General features: G+C 45.3%; 1 protein-coding gene across 1 annotated transcript in view; it reads right to left on the bottom strand.

Moving 5' to 3' along the window:
- The window catches only part of SLC5A1 (solute carrier family 5 member 1), a gene marked incomplete at both ends in the record, with an annotated part of 54,901 nt that overhangs the window by 28,468 nt on the left and 5,985 nt on the right, over positions 1-20,448 (bottom strand). Inside the window, 3 exons of the mRNA XM_079717129.1 lie at positions 861-965; positions 2,136-2,195; positions 2,797-2,901. Coding sequence (XP_079573255.1) covers positions 861-965; positions 2,136-2,195; positions 2,797-2,901 — 270 coding nt within the window. The remainder of the gene's footprint in view (positions 1-860; positions 966-2,135; positions 2,196-2,796; positions 2,902-20,448) is intronic.

The following is a 20,448-nucleotide window of genomic DNA, read 5'->3' as shown; positions in this document are numbered from 1 at the left end:
CCTGGGTCTTTCGCTTTGTTTTGTTTTACCATCAAAAGGAGTTGACTTGAACATTTTCAAGAAAGAAAAAGAGAAGTAAACAAGGAATTCAAGTCTTGCTCCAGTGGGTCAGCCAAGAGCTCTGCACAGCTTTCAAACACACCCCAATGGCCAGCCAATCCCTGAGAAATCTCAGCTCTGCATATTGGGGCCTGCAGCTACAGGTTGGCAGGGAGGCAGGCTAAATGGAAGGGGGTCCACCCCAGTGGTTGGGTTCAGAGAGAGCAAAAATCCCCTGGAGGGTTAGCAACTAAAGGCCCAGGGAGCTGATTCTGAATGAATATAAGAAGGCTTGTGCAGTGAAGAGGACAGTGAGCTGGAGCCAGCAGTCTGGGTTCTACTCCTGAGCAAGAATCTCCATCCCCAGAGTTTCTGTTTCCCTGTTCACAAAGAAAGAGGGGGAATCTCTGAGGTCCCTTCCGGAGTTGCCACTGACTGCCCATGTTTAAGCGCATCAGAAATGTCATTTGGAGCCAGATTCTGACCCTGACAGGGAATAAAGGCTTACAGCTACCTCTAAGGTCGGGGCCAGCCCTCAGGCATCCTTAACTCCCTTTTAATCTTCTGTTAAGAACAGCTTTCACTGAAACTTCTTGAACCGTTTATGTCTTCAACCTTCCCCACAGTAGAGGATAAGGAGTTCCATGTGTTCACTCCTTGATGTGTGAAATAGGACTTTACCCTCAGAAGCAAAAAGGCCTAAGGGACCGAGTTAATAGAAACATATAGCACTGCCCTTTGGTGGGCCAGCATGTGCTGAGGAGCGAGGGTAGGCAGGTTCTGAGACAGCCAGTGCTCAGCCCCTAGGGCAAAGGACTCACCGAGATCTTGGTGAAAATGTACAGCAACAGGGACAGAACAGAGAGGTAGACCTGGATCCGATTGCCTCCAAATCGCTTCCGCAGGTACTCTGGCATCGTCACCACCTGCATGGGATAGAAGGGCGGTCACTGCCAGTCTGAGTGATCAGAAGGCCCAGAGCAAGCAGAGCAGAGGCATCCACCCCGGTGTCAGAGGTATGATCAAGGGTTAACCTTCGTTGGTCAGAGAAGTCTGCGAGGTGGCCAGATGTCCCCATCCTCCATCCATTTGCTCATCTCAATCCCACATGCCCTACCACTGCAGAGGCAGCTGGGTATCATCCCAGGACATAGAAGGACCCAATAAACAATTTTTTTAATGAACACATGCCTGCACATAAACAAGAAGGCAGATCCTTGCCCTGAAGGAGGAGGGGATAGATAAATAGATAGTCCTATACAAAGCACCTTCTGTGAACAAGACATCATAACCACGGTGGTACCTTTTCAGTGCACCAAAAAAGGTGTCCAGGCTGGGTGTGTGCTTCACCCTGCTCTGCACATAAGCCTTGCCAAGGACTGTGGCTGCAGGCCAGCTCAACTGCTCTCCCAGTTCCTTTCTGCAAATTCCAACCACACTCTGTCTCGTGTTCTCAACCCTGAGCCTGCTGTCTCCTGGAATCAGACATGTATCACCAGCAGTCCATGAGCCTCCAGAAGGTGCAGAGTCTGCCTGTGCCTCTTTCTTATTGATTTCAGCTCCTAATGTATAGACGTACACATGGTAGGTGCTCATTATATCTCAATGGACAGATGTTGCTAAAGCTCTCTTATGTAAAATGTCAGAGGTTTAGTCAAGAGACCGAGCATGCATTTGGTAGTTGAGTACCAGATGCATGCTCAGCAAACAAAGGCTGCTGATGTTTTTAAATAAAGGGAAAATATGGTTCTTTTTCTCATGTTGCTTCTGTTCCAGGAGCCGAGGCAGACAGTTATGTATCATGTGCAAATGCACGACAGTGCCTTGCAAGTATTCACCCAGATGGAGGGGATGTGATGCTTTCAATGCTGAATAGAGTGAGGTTGCTTAGGAGGGCTTCCTAGAGGGACAAGTCGTGGCCAAGTAGATCTGTTGAATGCCCCTAAGAGCAGTCAGGAACTTTATAACCCAGGAAAGAGAGCCAAGTCATAGGCTCTTATCCCAGAAAGTCTCCTCTGCCCTCCAGGAGGACCAAGTTCACACAGATATTTGCCACCAGGAAATATATATTACATAATAACAGAGCAAATACTTACCCCTGCCTTAATGTAAATGGGGACAAACACCCAGCCCAGCACAACCACCAAAAAAAGGGCCTGAAACCAAAAAAGAGGTGGAGTCAAACCAGGAGGAACCTTAGCCCATCCTGCTGCCTGCAGGTCTTGCAGCCGCTACAGACCATCCACCCAGCATTTTCTCTTTGGGCTCTGGGCACAACTCCCTAAGTGGCCATCAGTGCTTGGAGAAGGCCTTTGATGCCTGATTGGTCCACAGGAACAACAGTTGGGCAACAGTGGAGAGGAGCCCAGGGGGCTGCCCACTGACATCACAGCTCCTTTTGCCTCTTCCCTGGTTTACAGGAGTAAAATACCATTTAGAGAGCTTTTAAAAATAAAAATAATAATAATAATGGAAATCTGGTGGTATTTCCAAACCTCTGATATGGCTGAAAGGGTACAGGAGTGGTTGGCTTTTTAAAAGAAGAAAGAAACACTATCACCATCAAATCAGTGATTTCTCATGGTGGAAGGGGAGCAGGACCCTGGGGTTCCTGAAACTGTGCCCCTCATCCATCTGTACTCCAAGGTGGCCCTGGGAGGTTCTCTAACATCTAGAACATCTCTGAGTGTAGACTGAGCTGGCTGACAGCTAAAGATCCTTCCAGCTCCAGGACACAGTGTCTCTGATGTTACTCACGTTCCATTCAAAGCCCCCAGTAGCGATGCCTGCAGCTGCTCCCGTTCCCGCCAGTCCCACAAAGTGGCCGCTTCCGATGTTACTGGCGAACAGAGAGGCTCCAATCTGGAAACACAAAGAGAAGGTCGGGTGAGAACTCCATGCTTCACCAGGACACTCAGGGGTGGACCAAAGATAGAAGAGATATGTCATCCAAGAGAAGGACAAGAAAGAGCAGAGGCCAGCCAGAAACTTGACTATGCTGGAGTCTGCCAGGACCACTGGTTCAGAAGGCAGATGTGAGGACTTGGGTAATAGCAAAGATAAAAAGGAGAGGACTGCAGAAGGAGTCGTGGGATGTATCCCCAAATCAGATCTCTGTGAGTCCTTTGTGAGCCCAATGCTCAACAGTCAAGAAGGCATGGGAAGCTCCACAGCCCGACCGGCCTCTGGAAGTCTCCCCAGTGGCAGAGGGCTCAGGAGCAGGACCTGTGCCATTCATCTCTGTGTCCCCCAGCACTCCTGACTTGGGACCTTGACCAATACAGGATCTCAGGAAATGTGGACAGTTTTGTTGAAAGAAATCATTTAAAAGGAAGTTTCTGGGGCTTCCCTGGTGGCGCAGTGGTTGAGAGTCCGCCTGCCGATGCAGGGGACATGGGTTCGTGCCCCGGTCCGGGAAGATCCCACATGCCGCGGAGCGGCTGGGCCCATGAGCCATGGCCACTGAGCCTGCGCGTCCGGAGCCTGTGCTCCACAAGGGGAGAGGCCACAACAGTGAGAGGCCTGCGTACTGCAAAAAAAAAAAAAAAAAAAAAAAAAAAGGAAGCTTCTGGACGTCAGTTACTTGTCACTTGTCAAAGAAGGCAGGGGGTAGAGCTAATAATTTCCAAGTGACTCTTAGCTGTTAAATTCTGTAAACCCATGAGCTCCCAAGTAACAAGAGATGCTAATAATAATAACTCTCTAAGTCGATATAGTAGTTTTTTTGGCCGCACCACGCGGCTTGTGGGATCTTAGTTCCCCAACCAGGGATCGAACGCAGGCACTGGGCAGTGGAAGCATGGAGTCCTAACCACTGGAACGCCATGGAATTCCCTCGATATAGTATTTTTATTTTTTTACAAAGGTCCTATGGATACATGCACAAAACACTACATTTTTCCAAGATGTACATATGTCTAAAAACATAGGTTAGAAGACAAATTGGAAGGACATATACTAAATACCCAAGAGTTGATGCCTGGGAGAGGAAAGGAGAATGGGATTTTTGAATAGGAGATGAAGGAGAAAGTATCAGGTGAAACAAGAGAGGGATTTTGAACTGACCAATCATGGTACTGTACCATCAACTCAACCGCCTCTGAGGTCCAAGAGAACTCCAAAAAGTTCTAGAGCTTTTCTGTACCCAGGAGGAAAAGGCATAACAACATTTGGTGATCACCAAACTAGTATAATTATCTCCAGTCTTGCTGAGCAATTGGGGGAGGCTGGTAGTTATTTGTCTAATATCCCCAATATGGTTCAAATTTGGAACAAAACACATATTTCCCAAAAGGCAGATTACTCCAAGAAACTGTCCTAACTGTTCCTCGATATAAAACAGTGGGTGCTTAGTGCCATATGCTAAGTCAGAGGAGAGGGAGATCTCTGAAGGCCGGGCCAAGAGGTCTCCAGAATGATGACAGTGGTGTAAGTGCCTTCATTCATTCACTCAACAAATATTAACTTAGCACCTACTCAATGTGTTAAGTGCCATTCTAGACACTGGGGATTCCTGTATGAAAAGCACCACCAACAACAACAAAAAAGATCAGAGAGTGGTTAAGTGCTGTGAAGAGAATAGAGAAGGTGTGATAGATAGAGTGACTGCTTTAGTCTGGGAAAGGTCCCTCTGTGGGGTGACCTCTAAGCTGGGATCAAGATGATAAAAGAAGTCAACCATGCTGAGACCAGAGGGAAAGCGTTCCAGCAAAGCAAAGACCACCCCCCCACCACCCTCCCAAGTGAGAAGGTCATCACAGTTGGGAAGCAGAAAGAAGGCCAGAGTGGCTGGAGTGTGGTGGGTGGTGTGAGATGAGGCTGGAAAGTTGGGAGGGGATACATCACATAGGTCCTACCAAGCCAGGATAGGAGAGTGGATTTTACTCTGTCTGATGGGAAGCCACTGGAGGGTTTCAAGCAGGGGAGGGAAAGGATCTAACTTGTTTTTAAGTATTGCTCTCAAGCATGTGGAGAGTGTATTGTTGGGGGCAAGAGAGAAAACAAAAAACCATGTGGGAGGCAGTTGCTGCCTGTAGGTAACAGGGGATAGCAGCTTGGTCTCAGGTGGTGGCAGTGGAGACAAAGACAAGCACAGAGATTGGGGTACATTTTAGAAACAAAGTTGATGCGCCCTGTTGATGTATCAGACATGGGAAATGTGGGAAAGGGTAATCAAGGGTAACCCCTAGATTCGGGACTTTAGTAACTGGGTGGACGTCATTCATTAAGAAGGGAAACTGTGTACTTTGATTATTGCTGCTTAAGAGTTTAATCTTTTGTTATCTGTACTTTAAAGTGCATTGTACAACATATGTATGCTTGCCTTTGTTAAAAGAATAGGACCCAGTAAGCTTTGCATAAAGAAGTAAATAACCATTGGCTCTGACCATAAATGGAATTCTCATTGTGTAAAAATTCTATTGCCCTAGACTGCATTTCGTCCTCATTATAGCACAAACAGTAAAATGCTTTGTGATGCAGAAGAAGAAGGAGGAGGAGGATGAGGAGAAGGAGAAGAAGGAGGAGAAGAAGGAGAAACTGAGGAAAGCAGGCTGTTTAAACACATCCACTTCCTCCTCCTCAGAGCTTGGTGGGGATAACAGTTCACTTTTAATCAGGATTCCCTTCTGCATGTAGCCTGCCTGTCATTACACATTATCCTTTTTTTTCATTTATCATCTCTCACTTGATAAATTATTAAGTCTAATGTTATACTATTAAGAGCATAATTACCAGTAATGATTAACTGCATTAGATTAACCTTAAGTTCAAGAATTTCTCTCCAAGATCGCCCCAAGGGGGAGAGTGGGCTTTAAGCAGTTGTAGGCTTTCCTGAGGCAGCCCTTCACTATCGGATGGAATGGGGGCCAGGAGAGATTTGGGGGTATTAGTCCAGGTTCAGTTCATTTCTGTCATGGTCACTACTGTTCTCCAGTCGCTCACCTTGGCCTCATCTGACCTCCCCCACTTCGCCCCATGATCTGCACTCAGTCATTTACAAAACCCTGACTGCCTTCACAATGGCATAGGCAGCTAGCACTTTTTACATCGCCTTTGTACAGGCTGTCATTGCTTCTTAACAGGCTTCGAGGTGCTCTCCAGTCTCCCCCCACCCACATGGCCTCTCCAAAGCACAACTCTGATCAAGTCACTTCCCTATTCAGAGACCCTTCCGGGCCCCCAAATGAGCCTGCCAAGCAGTCTTTCCTGGCAGTTCCGGGTTTAAAGATGCAGTCCCAGGAATTCAGCAAGATTTCACGCTAAAGTTCCCTCCAGTGAGAAGGCAGCATGAGCTTAAAAATTAAAGTTTGAATGCTCTCTTGCCCTCTTCCAATCTGGGTGATCATAACATCTGCAAGCCTCAATCTTCTCCATGACAGGGTTGTGGAGTCAAAGGAGATTATGAATCAGTAATGACACACTCAGCGGGCCTTCAGTGTCCTTTCTTTCCTCCAAGAGGACAGTCACTTCACCCTCAAAGACAGTTCACAAGAGCTACAATGGACACTGTTATGGACTGAACTGTGTTCCTCCAAAATTCATATGTTGAAGTCCTAACCCTCAATGTGACTATATTTGGAGATTGGGTCTTTAGGGAGGAAATTAAGATTAAATTAGGTCATAAGGGTAAGGCCTAATCTAATACGACTGGTCCTTATAAGAAGAGGAAGGGACACCAGTTCTCTCTCTCTCTGTCTCTCTCTCTCACTGAATGTGCACAGAGAGAAGGCAGCCGTCCACAAACCAGGAAGAGAGGTCTCACCAGAATCAACCCTGACAGCACCTTGGTCTTGGATTTCTAACCTCTGGAACTGTGATCAAACAAATTTCTGTTGTGCAAGCCACTCAGTCTGTTGTGTTTTGCCATGGCAGCCCAAGCAGGCTAATACATACATCATTGCTTTATCACCTACACTCCTCTGACAGGTTTTCACACCACCCTTCCTCTCGCTGGAGCTTGTTAACAATGCTTTCATCACTCTGACTTCCCAAAAGCCCTCTCTGTCCACACCTCACCCATGTTCATGCCCACTTGGGAATCATGCCCCATCTAGGGAGTGACCTGTGCAGCATCTTGTCCTTCTCTGTAATTTCCTCCCACATTCCTTCTCAGTTCAGGATTTCAGACTTCCTCTGAAATTTTCCCAGCTTGACCTTGCTTCTGACTAACTTCTTTACAGGCCTTTCTCATGCTCTGATGGGGCTCAAGAAGCCATTCCAAGTACTTAGATGGTTTGCTGTCACAGTGCAAAATGTGCTGGTTCTGACCAAACCCAACAGGTTCGTAGCATGGTAATTGGGGAAATAATGTAATGTCACATTACAAAGAGAAAAAGACTATGTTTTCCTTTGACTTTAGGGAATTCACAATCATAATTTACTGCCTAAATTTCCTATCCTAGAAGGTTGGCAAGAGGGAAAAACCTAGGGAGAAACTAGAGAATCACAGAATCTTCCAGAACTGGATGGGCCCATGGATGTCACAGCTTGAATCCCCTCGGAAACACTCCCTCCCCCCACTCCCCCCGCACCAAGTGAAGGTCAGCTTTTGGATGCGTGCCTCTAGTGACAGAGAATGCCCCACCTCACGAGGCAGCTGAATCCATAGTGGAACAACTCTAATGGTTGCAAAGTCCTTCTTTACCTTGAGCTTAAATCTCCCCATTTAGTCCTACTTGTGCCCTCTACAGTGCAACAGAACAAGTCAAATCTCTCTTCCACAAGCTAGTCTTTCCAATATCTGAGGACAGGGGTTGTACCCACCCTCAAATCTTCTCCAGGCTAAGCTTCCTCTTCTCATGTGTCTGCTCCCCACTGGCAGCCCTTGTTGCTCTCTCTGTTGCCCTCAGCCCCACCTGTGCCCCCAAACAGGTCTCAGACCCTGGGCCTCTAGACCAGTCCAGACATGGGTTGTCCAGAGCTAAGCAGGCTGCCCTTCTTGACTTACCATCTGTTTTTAACATCATGTGGCTTCAAATACTTTTAAACCTGCCTCTCAGCCATGGGTCCTTGGCAGTGCTAAGGACGAAGCCAGTCCCTCTAATTCCCATCACTGTCAGAGAATCTGCCGCTAAATTATCTGGCCCATTTAACAAGAATAGATTTCCTCTCATTGCAATTTAAATTCCTGAAAATGTGGTTTGCCTTGACAATACAGTGGCTCTATCACTTAAATTTTTTTCACTTCAATCCCTCCAGGGTTTGGCACAAATCTGATGTTTTCCCATGAGCCTTCTCTAAAGGGACAACCACTTAAACCACAAGGAAAACATCTGACCATTTCTCCATACCAACTATTGATGTCTGGAGTTGGAAGCTAGCAGGGACTGCATCTACCTCTCAAACCAAAGGCAGACATCAGTCCATCTAGTGATCGCTCCTTCAGTGCTTAACTCAGCCCTAGAAATGGGCTCCCTAAACCATACTACTCACAGAGTGCTCTGTGGGCCAGAAGCATTGGCTTCACCCGGGAGCTTAGGAGAGCTATGAGTGCTCAGTCCCCACCGCACACCTACTGAATCAGAGAAGTAAGGGTAGTTCTTACACACAGTGAAGTTTGAGAAACCTGCCCTAGACTGCACTGAAAGTCACTGTTCCTCCTTAAACTTGTTTTGACCTCTCTTTGGGAGCAGAAGCCAGTGACTAACTACAAACTTGGGATGCTAAGATGAGGAGAACAAAAAGTTTGGGGTGAAAGAGGCTCTCTCTCCAAAATCCCCTACTGAACTTCTGGAGTTTACCATGGCATTTGGGCCACCCAGTGGGAGACACTGTCACTTCTCTACGTGCCAACATATAGCACATGGACTGAAACAAGCTTTGACCAGTCTCACCGGTGAACCCCAGACCCGGCAGGCTCAGTTGAATAAAGACTTCCAGAGTATCCTCATGCCATAGCAAAGTTACTGAGACATTTCATATGGAAGTCTACAGTAGCCACTCAAAGGCTTTGTGGGAAATCCTTCCACAATTTGTCTTCTCAAGGTGGGGGGGGGGGGGGCGGGGGGGGGCGGCGCTTCCCTGGTGGCGCAGTGGTTGAGAGTCCGCCTGCCGATGTAGGGGACACAGGTTCGTGCCCCTGGTCCGGGAAGATCCCACATGCCGCGGAGCGGCTGGGCCCGTGAGCCATGGCCGCTGAGCCTGCGCGTCCGGAGCCTGTGCTCCGCAACGGGAAAGGCCGCAACGGGAGAGGCCACAACAGTGAGAGGCCCGCGTACCGCAAAAAAAAAAAGAGAGAGAGGGGGTTATAAGAGTTCCCAGAGGGTGACCTCAACCACCAGAGTCAACAAATATTGCCGACTGGAGGGCTCCTCTGCCCTGCCATGGCATGAAAATGGGAAGAGGAATTACAGGCTCTCAAGGGTCTCTGCAATCTAGCCTCATCCTCCTTCTCCAATCCCAGCAGCCCCTTCACACTCTTCCAAGTCCTGTACGCTCTAGCTAAATCACACAGACCCAGACTCCTGGATGTGCCCTGGGCTTTCCTGCCTCCTGCTTTTGTTTACACCATTTCCTTCTGCTTGGAACTCCCTCTCCATCAAGCTCTACCTGCAAAAACACTGTCCCAGTGACCAAAGGGAAGCCCAGTCCCATCTCTCTGCTGACACTTTCCAGAGCCAATCTCTTCCTCCTCTGACCTCTTACCCCACTTGTCATCTGTTGCACTCTCCTGGTGCCTGTCAGGCCCTATTTTGGTAACTGCTTCCGTACAAGTGTTGTCCCCCAAATATCCTCTAGCTCTTGAAGAGCATTTCTGCTTCCATTTAGCATAGGACCTTTCTTGCACATGGCAAGCACTCAGTAAATGTCTGCTGAGTGAGTGAGTGAGTGGGTGGGTGAGTGACAGCAAATCCTTGGAGTCTCCTCTTAGGGAAACAATAGGAACCATGGTGACCAAATGCCTTTGAGTTGCATTTGTTCCCACTGGCTGCATAGAGTTGGGACTCTTAATGGGGACATGCCAAGGACGGATCTCTCTCCTGAGGAAGAGGCAATAAACCTGTCCTGCCAGGTCCACACGGGGCCCGTTAAAGACAGTGGGGCTGACTAGAGACTCTAAACTGCTCTGAGATGTCAAAAGGGTGACCTGTAAGCTCAGTGTTAGTGAGACCAAGACCTCAAGGGGGATCCAACCTTGAGGGTTAGTCCATCAAATAGGCAAAAAATTTTTAATGATAATATTTGGTATTGGCAAGTAAATAGTCTCTCCCATATAGTTTTGATAGAAATGTAATTCTGGAAAGCAGTTTGTTGACACAAATCCAAAGATCATCTCCTTCCACCATATGATCCTACTTTTAGTATTCTATCTTAAGAAATTATCAGAGATGCAGAGAAAGATTTATACCTAGGGATTTTCTTAGTATGTTCAATGCCACCTTATTTACAATACAGGAAAGTTGGAAACAACATCAATGACCAACAATAGGAAAACCACTGGATAAATTAAGGTACATACTTAGGATGAAATATTACACTGCCTTTAAAATTATAGCTTTGAAGAATTTGTTATGAGGAGATGATTGTGACAAAAATGTCAAATAAAAATGAACATACAAAGTTATATACCATATGATCCCCAAATTTTTAAAGATTGATAGGTAGATATAGAGACAGAGATATCCAAATTCAACAGTGATTATCTCTGGAAAAGAAAACACTAAGTGTGTTTTTGTATTTTTCTAAATTTCCCACAATGAGTTTGTATAATTTTATAATCAGAACACAATTCTTTAAAACCTTTAACAATAAAGGGCAACAATTCCAGGGTGGTCTCAGATTAACTTGTAGAGCCTGAAGTCTTAGAACAAAGCATGCAGGGAAGTTATGTATTTGTTTCTGGGGTTGTAGAAAAAGACATGAAAATATCATTGAATGCTAATTGAAAATTATGTTTTATATGACATAAAATAGAAAATAGGAAATATATGGGAAAGCCTATTACTTGCCAACACTCAGTCATCTGATGTTAGAGCAGGGATTACCTTGGAAATAATTAAGGTCAACCCTATTCTTTCAAGTGAAAACAAAACTAAAGCCCAGAGGAAGAAAGTAATTCAAGTTCACACATTCATTTTTTCTTTACTTCCGCACCCTTAGCAAAGTAAGATAGTATGTGAATGCTCAGGACCACTAGATGAAGAGTCAAGAATTGCCTAAAGCAACAGACCATGGCTCTGTGTGTGTTCCTAGCTTTACCATCAGAGGTAGCCACTGGATTGAAAAAAGAGTGCCCTGTATATGCCTTGAAAGCCTAGTTAAATGGTGTGCCTGCCCCCCACTCCACCTTCTTCCTCTCCTATTAAGCACACTGAGAGGCTTCCCACCTGGTTCTAGTCTTGGTCCAGTGGTTAGGACTCTGTGCTCTCACTGCCGAGGGCCCAGGTTCAATCCCTGGTAGGGGAACTAAGATCCCACAAGCCATGCGGTGCAGCCAAAGAAAAAAATTCTTGGCTCTGCCAGGAAAAATTATGTGACCTTGAGCAAGTCACGTTACTACCCTGAGCCTCAGTTTTCTCCACTATAAACTGAGGATAAGAATCCTTCTTTGCCTATTTCACAAGGGTGTTCTCTGGCTTAAATGAAGTGACATGTGAGAAATCTTTAGGAAAGTTTTACCCTACAAAGCCATACTATTCAGAAGAAATATTAATGATGCTTTTACATAGCCCGTGTTTTGATGGAGTTCCCTGAATTTCCTTAGACAGAGTGGTCATTTTCTCTTGGAGGGAGCAAGATCTTCATAGCTCAAATGGAAAATGCACTCAGCTAATTTCAGGGAACCACTTTCTTTGTTAATGGATCATATAACACCCAGAATGTCCAGAGCTCTGGAGATGGCTTCCTGTTCTCAGCTTCTGTCTTTCCTTTAAGGAATGCTACCAGGATATCTCAGGGCCTCCTCTCCACTACTCTGGGCTGTGCTGGATGGCTCCCTCGAGATATCCTGAGACAGTGGTTCTCAAACTTTGGCATGTACCACAATCTAGACTCAAAATACAGGATGTTCACTTAAATCTGAATTTCAGATAAAAGAATACATTTTTTAGTAAAAGTATGTGCCAATATTGCGTGATACATACTTATACTAAAAAAGCATTCACTGTCTGAAATTCAGAGTTAACTGGCCAGCCGGTATTTTTATTTGCTAAATCTGGCAACCTTAGTCAGAATCACCTGGAAGATTTGCTAAACCACAGATAGCTGAGCCCCATCCCCTCAAGTTTCTGATACACTGGTCGAGGTTGGGGTTGGAAATGTTGCATTGCTAACAAGAACCCAAGTTTTGTTTTTGTTTTTGTTTTTTTTTTGCTGCTGCTGCTGTGGATACCACACTTCGAGAGCTCCGTCCTAGGAGAATAAGGAAGGGAGAGAGGATGACTAACTTACAGTGCCTCCTTGGAGGCCAAGTGTTGGGCCAGGCGCTTCATTCACCTTATCTGATCATGCTCACAACAGTCTGTGAAGTGCATATTGTTCTCATCTTCATTTTACAGGTAAGAAGTCTGAGGACCAGAGCAGTGACGTGATTTGCCCAAGGTCCCACAGCCCAATGTGACTTCTGTCCAAAGGACAGAAGAAAAGGCCAGAGCACCACACTGTCTTTCCCCCTTCCTCCCCGGACATTCCCTTCTGAACTTCCCTGAAGGGGCACAATGCGGTCAGACCCCCCCAGCCCACCTCATTGACTCATTGTAAATTCAGGAACAGCATGTGTGTGTCTGCATCACACTTATATTTCGATACTTCCCTCATCCTCTGGGGAACTGGTCTTTAATCTAAATTAACATCTTGGGGCAGGTGGTGGTGGTGGGATGAATTGGGAGATTGGGATTGACATATATACACCAGTATGTATAAAATGGATAACTAATAAGAACATGCTGTATAAAAAAATAAAATAGAATAAAATTTAAAAAAATAAAATTAAGTTAAAAAATTTTAAAGACTCCAAAGAGTTTATGAGGATTATATCTATCTATATTTATACTGGAGATATAAAATGAGAAATTGAAAGAATATGTATTTATGAAATCATTTAAAGTAACAATAATAGACTTATTATATGTTAACAAAAAATAACATGTATTAATAAAAAGTGACTCTATTTTCCAAACTAAAAATAAATAAATTGATTAGTTAATTAATTAACATCTTGGTTCCCTTAGTAAGGAATCTTTTCACAGGGGAAGTTTGAAAAGGTTTAATCTTTGACCCTTGCCATCTCATAGGGATGACATTTCCTGGACTGGGACAGAAGAGAAGGTGGGGCTCACATATTCAGGCTATTTAATTTCGGAGACTCGTAAATATTTAGACAAAGGCGCTCTCCAGAGTCATCATAATCTTTGTTTACCCTATGTCAGCTCAAAAGGGACAATGGTGGCCTTTCACTTATTACCTTCATGAACTCTCTCTTTGCCCCAACAACCAAAGGGGCGTGAAATCAGGAAACCACTGCCAAAGCTGGCATCTTCCCACAGGCTGTTGGCACAAAAGGGGGGTGAGGTCTTCTGTTGGCATTTATAGGTCAAGGAGGCTGGAGACCAACCCTCTCACCAGCTCAGACGGGCTCATCCTTGGGATCATCAACAACTCAGGGTCGCTCACCTGAAGGGCCTGATCAATATGCATGGTCTCTCCCCATGCTGGCCCTCTTTCAGTTCCCAAGTATCCCAAGCTCCTCCTCACCTCAGGCCTTTGACAATTCTGTTCCTTCTGCTTGGATCGCTCTTCCCCCAGTCTTCACATGGCTGCCTCCTTCTCATCTTTCAGAGCTCAACCTAAATGCCCAATCCTCAGAAAGGCCTTCCCTGATCCTCTTATGTACATAAAGACTCAAACACATTTCCTTCTTAACCCTCACCACTATTTGTAATTTCAGATACATTTTGTAAGAATGTGTGTCACACACACACACACACACACACAAATATATGCCAGCACCTAACACAGAATGTGGCACATAGAAGGTAATCAATATGTAAATGTAGAATGAAATAATAGCAATGCATATATGGATAAATGATTGAATTCACACTTTAAGAAGGAGCATCTGGGGACTTCCCTGGTGGTCCAGTGGCTAAGGCTCCACGCCTCCAGTGCAGGAGGCCTGGGTTAGATCCCTCGTCAGGGAACTAGATCCCACATGCCGCAACTAAGAGTTCGCGTGCTGCAACTAAAGATCCCACCTGCAGCAGTGAAGATCCCGTGTGCCACAACTAAGACCTGGTGCAGCTAAATAAATAAATAAATAAAAAGAAGGAGGATCTGGAGATGAGATACAATAATAAGGACAATGATGATGATGATGATAAGAATGTCCAACTTGGGTAGTACTAACTGTATACTATTCTAAGAGATTTACATGTATTAACTACTTTAATCCTCAAAACAACCCTGTGAGGTAGGTGCTATGACCTCTATTTTGAAGTTGAGGAAACTGAGTCAGGAGAGGGTAAGTAATTCAGCCAAGGTCACAGAGATAGGAATGGATGGAACTGGGGTTAAGACCAAGGCAGCCTGGCTCCAGAGCCTATGCTCTTAACCCCAACTCCAAATCACCTCCCTTGCATACAGTTTATCCAAAACAAATACATAGCTGCAGCCAACTCAAAATGTTCCATGCCACTGGTAGACAGGGAAAGTCCAGACACATTTCTAACATGAACAATCCAAAGACTTCATCATGGCTGATAGTTTCAGCACTCTTCTGACCTCAACCAACTAGAGATATTGATTATAACTTACTTTTCCCTTTCTCTGTTGGCAGAAGTGCTAATGTGTTAGAGAATGCTGGGAAGACAGCCAGAGGGAAAGGAGAAGCCAGGAGCTTAGGTACAAACTAGATGACAGGAACTTGGCTACACACCAGTCAACTGAGGCCTCAGAACACAAAGGATACATGGGATGGTGAGTGCCTGTGCATGAATCAGAGAAACTCCTCAGAGGAGACCAAGCCTTGAAGAATTGGAGGGAAATGGGTCCACCAAAGAGAGAGAGAGAGGGAAGGATGCGGGGGAGAGAGCAAGAGGAGGAGGAAAGCAGAGGGGAGGAAGAGGAGGAGAAGGAAGAGAAGAAAGAGGAGGAGGAAGAGAAAGAACTGGTCCTTCGAGAGTAAGGCAGTCACTGGCATGCTAAGCAAAAAACTCTCACCACAAAGGAGACACAAATATATGGGAACTGACAAGTTTTACAAAATCTTGACTTAAACTGAGAGAAACAAAATGTTTGAGATAGTGATGAAGCATGGCCACACCAGACTTTACCAAGGAGTCCAATCTGGGCTGACATCAGGGACCCTGATTAGGGCCAGGCTTGGTTTTCCAGTTTTACTACCATGAGCCAAGAAAAAAAAAAAAAAACTAAAGGAAAAAATGTTCTGTGTACATAGGAACAGAAACGTGGAGCACTGCTGGAAGCAGCCTTTCACTTGGACTCAGCACCCTCCTAACCTCCTGAATTCTTTCTACCACCTACACAGTGTAGTCACTGCACCAGAGAGCAGAATGCAGGCTGAGGGCTCAGGTGACATCAACAAAGGGATCCAGTATGAGGGTCTGGGGACATATCCCTCTTCTCCCTCTCATTCCTTTAATTCAGCACATACTAGATGCAAGGCCCTGGCCTAGGTGATGGAAGAGATTAAAAAAAAAAAAAAGATTAAGAAAAACACAGGCTCAACCCTGGGACAAATGAAAGCACACACAGCTACGTGCAATCAGAGCAGGAAGACAGGGCCACCTGGAATTGGCAGTCACTTCCACCCAGGCTTATGAAGGTCAAGTACTTACTTGTCTGTCTCCCATCTCACATCTTCCTGAACCTTGCTCCCTTGGTGAGCTCTCTGCCTCTCCTATGTCCATTCGCCTTGTTCCTGCTCTTCCTCTCTCATTCATGAGTTCTCACCTAGGTCTTAGGCCTGCCAGGCTCTTCCAGGCCTCCCGGTGGCCACTCCAGTAGCATCCTAAGTGGCTGAACTTTGATCTGATCATTAGGTTTTAGAGACTTAATCAGATACATTTTACTCAAAAGAGTCTAAGAAGTATGAGAAGCTGTCCTCTTTCCTCAGAGAAAATTTCCATCAGGGTCTCTGGTCAAACCTAAATGAAATAATGTCTTGGTTTTCAGAGAAACCTGTAGACTGTACCTATAGATCTCACAAATTTCCATCTCAAAGGATAAGGAAAAAGAGACCTGAGTAACCAGAAGAACAGGGAGAACCCTAGCTCTACTGTTATCTTGTGTGAACTTGGGCAACCCATGGGGTTAATCGTCATTCTTACTGGATCACTGAGGATTCAATCAGATAGATGATTGATAAAAGAACAAGAGCTAAACCTGAGAGTTTGTGTGCCAGGTTCTGTTCTGAGACTGAGTGTGCATCCTCAAAACAACCTCAAGTAAGTACTGTTATCTCTGTTATAAGAAAACAAATGTAAGGCACACAGATGTTTAGTAACTCAAACAGGGTCACACAGTTAGTAAGGGGCAGAGGCTGCATTTGAACCCAAGCAGCCTGGCCCAGATCTGAACAAGAGGTCAACAAACTAGAGCCTACGGGCCAAATCTGGCCATCCTCCTGTTTTTATAAATAGAGTTTTACTGGAACACTGCCATGCCCATCCATCTATGTATTGTCCATGGCTGCTTTCATGCTACAGCAGCAGAGTTTAGTAGTTGTGACAGAGATATTTACTTTGTGGGCCTCTGCAAAGAAAGTTTGTCAACCCATGACCTAAACCACTGTGATATACTCCTCTCTGATGATTCTTTAATAGTAAAGGAAGGAAAGAAACTGTGGCTATTGAGAGACACACAGCCATCACATTTCCACTGGCGATGGACTGGCTCGCATGTACACACCCATTTCCCCCATGCTTGTTCCTTCCTCTGTGGTGTGAAATCTCAGCATTTTAGTCCTGGAAGAGGCTTTGAGATCTCAGTCTTACTGTTTCCCACACTAAGGAGACTCTCTGAGACTCAGAGAGGCTGATGATTTGCCTGACGTCACAAATCTAGGACAAAGCAAGTCCTCTGGCTCCTTGTGAGGTCCCCACTCCCTTTAGAATACTTACTTCTGAAGTGTCTGAAAATGACTTGGGGGTTGTTGAAGGGTTGGCTGAGCCCTGTTGTACTTGCTGCTCCCATGGACCTGGCTCTGCCAGTGGTCCTGGCTGGTGTGACCAAACACTCCTCCAAAACAAAAGTTCTCCATGGGGCTGTGTACCTGGGGCTCTATCTCTCTAAGTAATTTCTGCTGCCACTAGCCAAGGCATGGAGAATTTCCCCATCAAAGCTCACTTTCCTGCTTTCACGTCTCCCACATCCTCAAAGAATCATTACAGCACAGCACCCAGGCAGTTGTTCATCAAAGGCACCAAACCATAGTGCCAGCCCACAATTACATAAGGTTTCATTTTACTCACAAGGTTTCGTGTTTCTCAGCTGGCTTGGCTTGCGTCAATGTGATTCAGGTTTCTGGGGCCCTCCCTGCCTGGCCCTCTTTGTGAGCTGACCTTCCTTTACCCAGCCCTGGAGTCCTTGCTCCTCCTCCCAATGGTCCCTCACTTCTATCCGTAGGCCAAGCACAAACTATTTCTCCCTCTTGGTCTCATTAACTTTTTAGGAATGGGGTCTTTTTCCAGAGTGCCTGGATCTCTACCTGTAACAGGTCACAACTGCCGCATTCAAAGTCACTGAAGCCCCCAGGAATGCCCCCCAACTGGCGTCTCCCTTATCCAATCTTCTTTCAGATATTATGAGCTCTGATTTCCACGTGCTTTTCTCATGGGTGACTATCCAAGCCCTCAGGGCCTCAGGTGTAACAATCCAAGGTCAATACAAGTCCTTTCCTCCTAAAAATCCCCTGGGACTATCTTTCCGAAGTTTCTCTGGTTGCTCATGCATCCTACAGCAAAAAGCAACAGGGCTAAAGGCAGATGAAGGAGGCAAAGTGTCCCCTTGGAGGCTGAGAGAAATGTCAGTTCCAAGAGCCTGTGGCCCCCGTGATGTCCTCCTTGGGCCAGCACATTTGAGGACAGATATTCTGGTTATAAACTTATAGACCGATGACAGGCTTAAACTGACTTTGTATTTTAATCCAAAGGGAAATTTAGAAGCATAGTTTTGTGAATTCCCTGGCAGTCCAGTTGTTAAGACTCTGCGCTTCCACTGCAGGGGGCACGGGCTCTATCCCTGGTCAGGGAACTACGACCCCACATGCCCCGCGGCCAAAAAAAAAAAAGAAAGAAAGAAAATACAGAATGTCTTGGCAGGCCCCAATTATCTGCACTACCTATTCAGGTATTTTTCTCTGAATGCCTACCCAGAAGGATCCCCTCCAGCCTGGCCAACATCAGCACAATGGCCTGAGCGAGGACGAGGACAGCTGAGAGAGGCACGCATCCACCCAAGAGAGGTCCCCAAGCCTCTCCTCCCCACCAGGGTGTGGGTCCCTCAAATGTCCCTAAAACCTTGGGGGGGTGCCCCATATTTCCCACGCGTGTGCTTCTCCTTTGCACCCAGAAGTGCAATTGAACTGGTCAAACCACACGTTCCAATTTGGGGACTGCAGAAGGCAGCCATATCCATTTTAAAAAAAAAGAAAGAAATATATTCTTTCTGAAATATAGTTTTGATGCAGTTTAAACTATTTTTCAATTTTGGAGAGAAAGTAGTTTGATTTGTATTTTCTTGCATGCCTTGTTGTTCTTTCAAGTGTGTACTACAATAGTTTTTAGATCATTTCAAATTTTAGAATGGAAATCATCATGCTTATTTTTCTTCTAAATTGGCAGTTTTTAAATTTTGTAAGTCAGCAGAACCTTGCCCTCAAACAAAATCTTAGCAGATTCCCCTCATATAAAATAAATAAAAGATGGGTTGCTGGGAAGGAGAGTGAGGGCAGCCCCTGAGGCATTTCTACAGTGCCTAAGAGTTGTAGTGAAAATATTTTTAAAGACTGCTACCGGGGAGGGGGAAGGGTAAGCTGGGACGAAGTGAGAAAGTAGCACTGACATATATACACTACAAAATGTAAAATAGATGGCTAGTGGGAAGCAGCTGCATAGCACAGGGAGATCAGCTCAGTGCTTTGTGACCACCTAGAGGGGTGGGATAGGGAGGGTGGGAGGGAGACGCAAGAGGGAGGGGATATGGGGATATGTATACATATAGCTGATTCACTTTGTTATACAGCAGAAACTAACACAACATTGTAAAGCAATTATACTCCAATAAAGATGTAAAATAAATAAATAAAAGATAAAAACTACTACCTTAGAATATAACCATACTGTACTGAATCAAAAACACCAACTATTGTAAGACATACCACGGAGCATGAAGAAAGAAAAAACATTGCCACTTAAAGTATGGCATGCCACTGACTGTCAGACACAGTCAATCTCAGAACTGTAAAAATGTGGTCAATGTGTAGCTGGAATTGATGACTTACAGTAGTATAAATAAATTACATATAAATCGTGTTCATATACTCACACAGTCAATGTGAAAGTTAAATTTAAGTGATGTGGTAGCAATATCTTCACATAAATGCTAGCTTCCATTTACTGGGCACCAGACAAGTGCCAGCTGGGGTGTTGCCCTGACACTCTTTTTTTTGTTTTTGTTTTTTTTACATCTTTATTGGAGTATAATTGCTTTGCAATGGTGTGTTAGTTTCTGCTTTATAACCAAGTGAATCAGTTATACATATACATATGTTCCCATATCTCTTCCCTCTTGTGTCTCCCTCCCTCCCACCCTCCCTATCCCACCCCTCTAGGTGGTCACAAACCACCGAGCTGATCTCCCTGTGCTATGCGGCTGCTTCCCACTAGCTATCTATTTTACGTTTGGTAGTGTATATATATCCATGCCACTCTCGCACTTTGTCACAGCTTACCCTTCCCCCTCCCCATATCCTCAAGTCTATTCTCTCGTAGGTCTGTGAACATTAACAAATGGAAGGAAGTTTCAGAGTGTCAGGGCATCTTAGGGGTAAGATGCCCTGACACTCTTAATCTTCCTTCCATTTGTTAATGTTCCCATTTACTGAGCACCTGCCAAGCACAGTGCTGAGTGCTGCACATGCATAATCTCATTTAATCCTGACAAGAACCCTCCAAAGTACATATTATTCTCCTATTTTATAGAGGAGAAACTGAAGCTCAGGGAAGTTCAGTGACTTCCCCAAGGTCATACAACTAGTAAATGAGGCAGGTCAGATGAGTTGACTTCAAAGCCCATACTCATTCTACTCTAGAATTTTCTAGAATTAGAGCATTTTCAGAGTTGGGAGGGACTTAGAGGTCATTGTATCCCCATTCAAGAATCCCCCTTGCCAGGATCCCTAATAGATGTGGATATTCTTGGTAAATCTGACCAGATAGGTAAGAGTCTACC

The sequence above is a fragment of the Hyperoodon ampullatus genome (genome assembly GCF_949752795.1).
Source record: "Hyperoodon ampullatus genome assembly, chromosome: 13".
In the NCBI taxonomy this organism is placed as follows: domain Eukaryota; kingdom Metazoa; phylum Chordata; class Mammalia; order Artiodactyla; family Ziphiidae; genus Hyperoodon; species Hyperoodon ampullatus.
The sequence above is the reverse complement of the archived record's forward strand: the minus strand, read 5'-3'. Positions and strand labels throughout refer to the sequence as shown.